Source organism: Artibeus jamaicensis, unplaced genomic scaffold (genome assembly GCF_021234435.1).
Source record: "Artibeus jamaicensis isolate MK-2021 breed Jamaican fruit bat unplaced genomic scaffold, CSHL_Jam_final contig_475, whole genome shotgun sequence".
NCBI classification, from domain to species: domain Eukaryota; kingdom Metazoa; phylum Chordata; class Mammalia; order Chiroptera; family Phyllostomidae; genus Artibeus; species Artibeus jamaicensis.
Genome location: NW_026521852.1, coordinates 8,401,140 through 8,411,668, shown reverse-complemented (window position 1 = coordinate 8,411,668; position 10,529 = coordinate 8,401,140). Strand labels below are relative to the sequence as shown.

Below are 10,529 nucleotides of genomic sequence, written 5' to 3'. Positions count from 1 at the left end.
AACGGATAGATCTTCCAAACAAAATATCAACAAGGATATTGTGGAACTGATCAATACTTTATTCAAATGGACTTAAATGATATATACAGAACCTTTCATCCCAAAGAAGCAAAATACACATTCTTTTTAAAAGTGCACACAATATTTTCAAAAATAGATCACATAATAAGACACAAAACAAACCTCAATAAATTCAAGAACACTGAAATCATATCAAGCATTTGTTCTAACTACAGGAGCCTGAAACTAGAAACCAACCTCAAGAAAAACCTCAAAAACACTCAAAATCATGGAGTATGGAAAACATGTTATTAAGCAATGAATTGGTTAATAATGAGATTAATAAAGAAATCAGAGGATGCTGGGAAGATGGCGACGGAGTAAGATGGAGCTGATACTAGTTCCTGTACTCATGGGTGAAAATCCTGGCAGATCTACAGAGAAACAGCACAATAAACCATCGGTTACCCAGCATTTATGAAATTAAAAGACCAGAGATTGTGACCGACACTGAAACACCAGACGGTGGCAGAGTCAGCTACTGGAGCTGGGTCTCACGCGGCCCCTGTGCTGCCTGCAGAGCAACAGGCCTGGGAGCTGGGGAGTCAGGTATGGAAGCTGGATACTCCAAGCCCCTGTGATGGTTCTGGGAGACAGAGGAGTCAGGAACCGGAGCGGGGACACCCTTCTGCCAATGCCATAACTACCGGCCTAGGCAACGGAAGGGTCAGTTGCAGGAGCTGGGACACCAAAGGCCCCTGTGACGCCGCCCTAGAGACAGGCCTGGACCCTGAGGAGCCTGCTACGGGAGCCGGGACGTTCGGGGACTGCCATAGCAACGGGACTGGACGCCAGGGAGTCAGGTACGGAAGCCGGGACTCTCCAAACCCCCGTGACGCAGCAGAGGAGCCAGCTACGGGAGCCCGGAAGCTCTCAAATCCCGTGCTGCTGCCATAGCGACGGGACTGGACCCCGGGGAGTCAGGTACGGAAGCCTGGACACTCCAAACCCCTGAGACAGCCCTGGGTGGCAGAGGATCCCTCTACGGGAACTGGGACTGTCTCAGCCCCGGTTCTGCTGCCATAGCGAAGGGACTGGACACTGGGGAATCAGGTACGGGAGTTGGGACTTTCTAAGCCTCTGTGCCACTGCCATAGAGACAGGACTAGACGCCGGGGAGTCAGGTACGGAAAACGGGACATTCCTAGCCCCTGTGATGGCCCTGGGTGGCAGAGAGAGCCAGATACGGGAGCTGGGACATTCCCAGCCTCTGTGCCACTGCCGTAGTAACGGGCCTGGGTGCTTGAGGAGGCGGCTACTAGAGCCGGGACATTCAGCAGTAATAGGGGACCAATGCAGGGACCAGCGCGAGGACCAGCATCAGTGCAGGAGGAGACTAAGAACATCAAGAAACTTCAAGGAGTCTGCACCACTGAACTTCACAAGGATCATACCACAGAAGTTTACACCATAAAACCAGTGTTTCAGAACAGATCAATTTTGGAAGCAGAGACTAACAAGAAGAGTCTCAAACAATGAGAAGACAAAGAAACAATCCCCAAATGAAAGAAAAAGCAGAAACTTCAGAAAGAATGTTAGATGAAATAGATGCTGATCAACTATCAGACAGTGAATTCAAAGCACTGGTTGTTACGAAGTTCAAAGAGCTCACAGTGAACTACCAGAAACTACAGGGGAACTATAATGATCTCTATGCAAACTACAGCAACATCAAAAAGGAAATGGAAACTCTCAGCAAGAAACAAGAGGAAATGAAGAATACAATTTCCAAATTGAAGAACACAGTAGAAAGTTTCCAAAGTAGGATAGATGAAGCAGAGGATAGGATTAGTGAGTTGGAGGACAAGGTAGAAAGCATCTCACAGAAAGAGCAAGAAAATGAAAAGAGGCTCAGAAAGAATGAAGAGGGATTAAGAGAAATGCAAGACAATATGAAACGTAATAATATGTGAATAATAGGAATACCAGAAGGAGAAGAAGAAGAACAAGGGATAGAAAATGTGTTTCAACGGGTAATGAGAGAAAATTTTCCTAATTTGATAAGAGAAAAAGTCTCACAAATCCAGGAATCACAGAGAGTCCCAACCAAGAGGAACCGAAGGAGGCCTACTTCAAGACACATCATCATCAAAATGGCAAAATTCCAAGACAAAGAGAGAATCTTAAAGGCAGCAAGGGAGAAAAAAGAAATAACATACAAGGGAGCCCCAATAAGGTTAGCTACTGACTTCTCAATGGAAACACTTCAAACAAGAAGAGAATGGCAAGAAATATTCCCAGGAATGAGAACCAGAGGCCTACAACCAAGGCTACTTTACCCAGCAAGGCTCTCAATCAAGATACATGGCCAAATAAAGAGCTTCCAAGACAAAAGAAGTCTAAAAGAATATGCCTCCACCAAACCAGCTCTACAAGAAATACTAAAAGGACTGCTTTAAGGGAAGGAAGGATAAGAGGGAGACAGAGAGGAACACAGGTACAAAAGTGGCAATGAATAAGTACCTATCAATAATAACCTTAAACGTAAATGGATTAAATTCTCCAATCAAAAGACACAGAATAGCTTAATGGATAAGAAAGCATGACCCACACATATGCTGCCTACAAGAGACTCACCTGAGGACAAAAGACCATCACAGACTAAAAGTGAAAGGCTGGAAACAAGTTTTCCAAGCAAACGGACAAGAAAAAAAAGCTGGGGTAGCAATTCTCATATCAGACAAAATAGACTTCAAAAAAAAGGCTATAAAGAGAGACCCAGAAGGTCATTTCATTATACTCAAGGGAAGAATCCACCAAGAAGACATCAATATTGTAAACATATATGCACCAAACATAGGGGCACCAAAATATATCAAGAAAATCTTAGAGGACTTCAAGAAAGATATTGACAGCAACACAATCATAGTAGGGGATTCGAACACCCCACTATCAAAAATGGACAAATCTTCCAAACAAATTATCAACAAAGATATTGTGGCATTAAACAACACCCTAGATGAAATGGACTTAACTGATATATATAGAGCCCTTCATCCCAAAGAAGCTAAATACACATTCTTTTCAAATGCACATGGAACATTTTCAAAGATAGACCACATGATGGGACACAAAACAAGCCTCAAAAAATTCAAGAAAATTGAAATCATACCAAGCATCTTCTCTGACCACAAGGGACTGAAATTAGAAACCAACCCCACAGAAAAAAACCCAAAACACCCAAAATCATGGAGACTGAATGGTATGCTATTAAACAAGGAATGGGTCAAGAATGAAATTAGGGAAGAAATCAAAAAGTTTTTGGAAACAAATGAAAATGATCTCACAACAACCCAAAACTTATGGGACACAGCCAAGGCAGTCCTGAGAGGAAAGTTTATAGCAATACAGGCCTACCTAAAGAAAATAGAAACATTTCAAACAAACAACCTAACCCTATGCCTGCAAGAACTCGAGGAACAAAAACAAAGACAGACCAGAGAAAGCAGAAGGAAGGAAATAACCAAGATTAGAGCAGAATTAAATGACATAGAAATTAAAAGCACAATTTTACGGATCAATGAATTCAGGAGTTGATTCTTTGAGAAGATAAACAAAATAGACAAGCCTTTAAGTAGGCTCATCAAGAAAAAAAGAGAGAGGACACAAATAAACACAATAAGAAATGAAAGAGGAGAGATTACAACTGATACCACAGAAATAGAAGAGATTTTAAGAAATTACTATGAAGAACTGTATGCCAAGAAATTTGAAAACCTAGGGAAAATGGACACATTTCTAGAAAAATACAATCTTCCAAAACTCAGTGAAAAAGAAGCAGAAAATCTAAATACACCAATAACAGCAAAAGAAATTGAAGCGGTAATAAAAAAACTCCCATCCCACAAAAGCCCTGGACCAAATGGTTTCACAGGAGAATTCTACAAAGCATTTAAGGGAGAGCTAACCCCTATTCTCCACAGACTATTTCAAAAAATCCAGAAGGATGGAAAACTCCCAAATTCTTTATATGAAGCCAGCATCATCTTAATTCCAAAACCAGATAGAGACACAACAAAGAAAGAAAACTTCAGGCCAATATTGCTGATGAACATAGATGCTAAAATCCTCAACAAAATATTGGCAAATCGCATCCAACAATATATCAAAAAGATCATACACCATGATCAAGTAGGATACATCCCAGGGATGCAAGGATGGTTCAACATTCGCAAATCAGTAAACGTAATACATCACATAAACAAAAGCAAAGACAAAAATCACATGATCATATCAATAGATGCGGAAAAAACTTTCGATAAGGCACAACACCCATATATGATAAAAACACTCAGCAAAGTGGGAATACAGGGAGCATTTCTCAAAATAATAAAGGCCATTTATGAGAGACCTACAGCCAATATCATATTCAATGGGAAAAAACTAAAAGCTTTTCCACTAAGATCAGGAACAAGACAAGGTTGTCCACTTTCACCACTTCTACTCAATATAGTATTGGAAGTTTTAGCCACAGCGATCAGGCAAGAAAAGGAAATAAAAGGCATCCAAATAGGAAAGGAGGAAGCAAAACTGTCACTTTTGCAGATGACATGATAGTGTACATGGAAAATCCTATGGACTCTACCCCAAAACTGCTCAAACTAATTAATGAGTTTGGCAAAACAGCTGGTTACAAAGTCAATATCCAGAAATCAAAGGCATTTTTGTATACCAACAGTGAATCAGCAGAAGCAGAAATAAAGAGAAAAATCCCATTTGATATAGCAAAAAGAAAAATAAAATATCTGGGAATAAACCTAACTAAGGAGGTAAAAAACCTGTATACAGAAAACTACACAGCCCTGAAGAACAAAATCAAGGAAGACACAAATAAATGGAAACATATACCTTGTTCATGGATTGGAAGAATTAACATCATCAAAATGTCCATACTACCCAAAGCAATATACAGATTCAATGCAATACCTATTAAAGTAACAATGGCATATTTCACAGACATAGAACAAACACTTCGAAAATTTATATGGAACCGCTTTTGGCTCTAGGATGGCACGGTCAGTAAGCTGCAGTTCGATTGACGAAAGCGGGGAGAGACCCCGTTGTCGCTAGGAAGAGGCTCTGCAGTGGCAGCGACCGCGGAGACTCAGAATCCTCATGGCTCTGAGCTGTCTAGGCCGCGATGGCGGCGGCTGCGGGGGATGGGCCCTGCCTAGATCATCTGTGGTTGCTGAATAGTAGCCAGGGAAAGAACTCTTGAGTACCCAACTGAGAGGTCATGAATCTAGCCACAGCAGAGGGGGCTTGGATGGGCCCTGGTTGTTGGCTTGGAGTGAAGGATGAAGAGGCAGCATCTGAGCAGAGCAAGTCTGGGGAAGTGTCACATCTTCATAATACTTCCGAGGCAGGTTCATCAGTCCAGATGGCTCATCCTTGTAATATATGTGGCCCTATCTTGAAAGATGTTTTGTGCCTGCATGAACACCAGGAAACACACCATGGACTGAAACCTTACACATGTGAGGCATGCGGGAGACGGTTCTCATTTGGTACAAACTTCCTTCAGCACCAGAAGCAGTACAATGTAGAGAGATCCTTAAGGAGAGACAAAGGCAAGACCTCATTCTTGAAGAACTGCAGAGTTTGTGAAGAACCTCATCTGTCAGAGAAATCATATACATGTGAGGAAGAACAGAAAAACTTCCAGGCCTGTTTGGGCAGTCACCAGCAAAAGGCAACCCGAAGCAAGAGGAAGACAAGTGGCAATGAGGGTGGGGAGGCCTTTCACATTGGACAGATGCCTTACAGCTGCAGCGAATGTGGGAAAGCCTTCAGCCGCAAAGACACACTTGTTCAGCACCAGAGAATCCACACTGGAGAGAGGCCTTATGAGTGTAGCGAGTGTGGGAAATCCTTTAGCCGCAAAGACAACCTTACACAGCACAAAAGAATTCACACTGGAGAAATGCCTTATAAGTGTGGTGAATGTGGAAAATATTTTAGCCATCATTCCAATCTGATTGTGCACCAGAGAGTTCACAATGGAGCAAGGCCTTATAAGTGCAATGATTGTGGGAAAGTCTTCAGACACAAATCTACACTTGTTCAGCATGAGAGCATCCATACTGGAGAAAACCCATATGTTTGCAGTGATTGTGGAAAATTCTTTGGCCACAAGTACACCCTCATTAAACACCAGAGAATTCACACTGAGATAAGGCCTTTTGAGTGCATTGAATGTGGGAACTTTTTTAGTCGAAGCTCTGACTTTATTGCACACCAGAGAGTGCACACTGGTGAAAGGCCTTTTGTGTGCAGCAAATGTGGGAAAGATTTCATAAGAACCTCCCATCTTGTTCGGCACCAAAAAGTTCATACTGGAGAAAGGCCATACGAGTGCAATGAATGTGGGAAATCTTATAGCTTAAGCTCCCACCTCATTCGGCACCAGAAAGTTCACACTGCAGGAAGGCTTTAGGAATTCTGTCAACAGAACAGCACTCATTTGGAAAGGGGCTCTGATTTCTCTTTGAGAGGAAGACTTTAGTCAGATGTTGACCTTCATATATCTGAACATTAACACTGGGGAGATACTATATAACTGATGGGTACAAGGAAAGTTTTCAGAGGCTATATTGCACTTTCAGACCTGCTCAGGCTCCTTGCCAGATTTCTGAGTGTCCGTGTCTGGTGGGAAACGTTTCAGCTCTATCAACTAAGTTGTCCTGATATCCTCAGAGAAGGCAGAACTTTGTTACTGTCTCCAATCTCTGGGGGAATTAGAATAAACCTGAGTTAAGTGAGGGAGGGGACTCATTTTCTCCTTGCTGACTGGGAAAGGTGTGGACATGACCTGTGTTTATCGAAGAGGACCTGAGATGTGTTCTGGTAGCATGAAAGGTTTATTTCCCTCATGGACATTGTTTGTCTCGTGATAGTGTTGATGGATTTTTCCAGACTTCCAAGCTACTCAGCCTGAAGAACTACTTGCCTCATGTTACTCTGATTTGTGTGTTAATAAAGACATTATTTGAGCCGAAAAAAAAAAAGAAAATTTATATGGAACCATAAAGGAGCCCGAATAGCAGCTGCTCTTTTGAGAAGGAAGAACAAAGTAGGGGGGATCACAATACCTGATATTAAACTGTATTACAAGGCCACTGTAATCAAAACAGCCTGGTACTGGCATAAAAACAGGCACATAGACCAATGGAACAGAACAGAGAGCCCAGAAATCAACCCAACTCTCTACAGACAATTAATATTCGACAAAGGGGGCAGTAACACAAAATGGGTTAAAGATAGCCTCTTCAACAAATGGTGTTGGGAGAACTGGACAGCTCCATGCAAAAAAATGAAACTTGAGCACAGACTTACACCATACACCAAAATAAATTCAAGGTGGATAAAAGACTTAAATGTAAGTCATAACACCATTAAAGTCCTAGAGGAGAACATTGGCAAGAAAATCTCAGATATTTCACGCAGTAACTTCTTTACTGATATGTCCCCTAGAGTAAGGAATGTAAAGGAAAGAATAAACAAATGGAATCTCATCAAAATATAAAGCTTCTGCATGGCTAAAGAAAACAGTATTAAATTAGCAAGACAACCAACTGTATGGGAAAACATATTTGCCAATGATACCTCAGACAAAGCTTTAGTCTCCAAAATATACAAAGAACTTACACGACTCCACTCTAAGAAGACACCCAACCCAATTAGAAAATGGGAAAAGGACTTGAGCAAACACTTCTCCAAGGAGGACATACAGAACATTCAGAGACACATGAAGAGATGCTCAATATCGTTAGCTATCAGAGAGATGCAAATTAAAACCACAATGAGATACCACTTTACACCAGTCAGGATGGCTATCATAAACAAAGCAACAAACAACAAATGTTGGAGGGGTTTTGGGAAAAGGGGTCCTTAGTTCACTGCTGGTGGGATTGCAGACTGGTACAACCATTATGGAAAACAGTATGCAATTTTCTTAGAAAAATAAAAATCGACCTGCCTTTTGACCCAGCAGTTCCACTGCTGGGATTATATCCTAAGAATCCTAAAACATCAATATCAAAGAACCTATGCACCACAATGTTCATAGCAGCACAATTTACAATAGGCAAGAGTTGGAAGCAACCTAGGTGCCCATCAGTAAATGAATGGATCCAAAAATTGTGGTACATATACACAATGGAATTCTATGCTGCTGAGAGAAAGAAGGAGCTACTACCCTTTGCAACAACATGGATGGAACTGGAAAGCATTATGCTGAGTGAAATAAGCCAGGGGTTGAAAGACAAATACCATATGATCTCACCTTTAACAGGAAGCTAAACAACAAAACAAACAAAGAAGCAGAAAAAAAACAAACAAAAAACAAAGACACTGAAATAGAGAACAAGGGATAGTGACCAGAGGGGAGAAGGAAGGGAAGTTAAGGGGAAAATGGGGGAGGGACTTGGAGGAACAAATAGGAAGGACACAGGGACAAGAACTAAGGGGGGTGGAAATGGGAGGGAGGTGGCGAGCAAGGGGCGGGGGAGGCTGAGATGGGAAAAATAGACAAAAAACTGTACTTGAAAAATAACTAAATAAAATTATTAAAAAAATATTAAAATAATGTTGTTTTAAAAAAAAGAAATCAAATAAATTGTTTAAAAAAAAAGAAATCAAATAAATTCCCGGAAACAAATAAAAATGAACTCAAAATAGTCCAAAACATATGGAAAATAGTAAAGGCAGTGTTGAGAGGGAAGTACATAGTATTTCAGGCCTACCTAAAAGAAGATAGAAACATTTCAAATACACAATATTCATCTACAAGAAGTGGGGGAACAACAACAAAGCCTAGAGCAAGTAGGAGGAAAGAAATAACCAGGATCAGAGCAGAATTAAATGACATAGAGAGTTAAAGAACAATTAAAAAGATCAATAAATTCAGGAGCTGTCTCTTTGAAAAGATAAACAAAATCAGCAAGCTTTTAAGTAGACTCATGAAGAAAAAAATGAAAGGACCTAAATAAACAAAATCAGAAATGAGAGACTGCCAACCAAGATGGTGTAGGTGGAAACACTCTGTCTCCTTGCACAACCAAGTTTAAAGACAACAAAGTTTTAGTAACAAAAATGCAACCAAGACACAGAAAATTGAACTGTACAGACATCTGACAACAATGAACTATTCAGCCAGACTGGTAAGAGGGATGGAGTTAGCGGCTGGTTGAGTGGGGTTGTGCAGGCAGGCCACAGTTGGCAGATCCCAGATGTGGGGTAGCGATGGGCAGACCCAGTGAGGGCGAAAGGTGGCTGGCTGAGAACAATCACACATTCACATTCAGATAAACCTGGCAAAGGGGCGAGCAGTGAGACAGACTGCACAAACCAGGACCCCAGTGCCGAGAATTAAAGCCTAAAAGCACCAATTGAAAAAACTTGCGAGGGTTGAGGTTCCAGGGGAGGCTCCCAGGCTCACAGAGAGTTTGTTGGCGAAACCCATTGGGGTTCTGGAGGGTACACAGGCCCACACACCTGGGAACCAGCAACAGAAGGGCCCAATTTGCTTGTGGGAAGCAGCAGAGGGGACCGAAATCCGAGAGAGAGCATGGAACAGGAGCCATTGTCCCTCTCTGACCCCGCCCCCACATACAGTGTCACAACCCAGCCACTGGGTCGCCCTGCCCTAAAGAACATCTCAGGCTCTGCCCCTCATACCTAACAGGTGCGAAGAAACCAAGACATTTCAGCTCAAGATAAACAGCTCAAATCCCCAGAGCCAATACTTCTGAGCCATCAGGAGATAGTCAATTTATCCGATGCACAGTCCAAAACACTGGTGATCAGGATGCTTACAGAACTGGTTGATTTTAGTCACAAATTAGAGGAATAAATGAAGGCTAAACTAATTGAAATGAAGAAAATGCACAGGAAACAAATAGTAATGGAAAGGAAACTGGGGCTCGAATCAAGGGAGTAGACCAAAAGGAAGAAAAAAAATGACCAAACAGAAAAATGTGAAGAAACAAAAATTAAATAAAATGAGGAGAGGCTTAGGAACCTCCAGGACATCTTTAAATGCTCCAACATCTGAATTATAGGGGTACCAGAAGGGGAAGAGAAAGAGCAAGTGGAAAACTTATTTGAACAAATAATAAAGGAGAACTTCCCCAATCTGGCAAAGGAAATAGACTCCCAGGAAATCCAGGAAGCTCAGAGAGTCCCAAAGAAGTTGGACCCAAGAAGGAACACACCAAGGCACATCATAATTACATTAGCCAAGATTCAAATGAAGGAGAGAATTCTAGAAGCAGCAAGAGATAAGGGGACAGTCACCTACAAAGGAGTCCCCATCAGACTGTCAGTGGATTTCTCAAAAGAGACCTTGCAGACAAGAAGGGGCTGGAAAAAAGTATTCCAAGTCATGAAATCCAAAGACCTACAACCAAGATTGCTCTATCCAGCAAAGCTTTCATTTAGAATGGAAGGACAGATAAAGTGCTTCTCAG

General features: G+C 41.7%; 1 protein-coding gene across 1 annotated transcript; it reads left to right on the top strand.

The window, feature by feature from the left end:
- The first annotated feature begins 5,059 nt into the window (after window positions 1-5,059).
- Window positions 5,060-7,047, top strand: LOC128627832 (zinc finger protein 134-like). Its single transcript, XM_053667907.1, has one exon. It carries the CDS (start codon window positions 5,297-5,299, stop codon window positions 6,494-6,496), a length of 1,200 nt encoding a protein of 399 aa, XP_053523882.1. The 5' UTR covers window positions 5,060-5,296; the 3' UTR covers window positions 6,497-7,047.
- The last annotated feature ends 3,482 nt before the right edge of the window (window positions 7,048-10,529 follow it).

Bases quoted from the DNA above. Each gene is read 5' to 3' on its own strand.
- LOC128627832 (XM_053667907.1), top strand. From the start codon at position 5,297: ATGAATCTAGCCACAGCAGAGGGGGCTTGGATGGGCCCTGGTTGTTGG.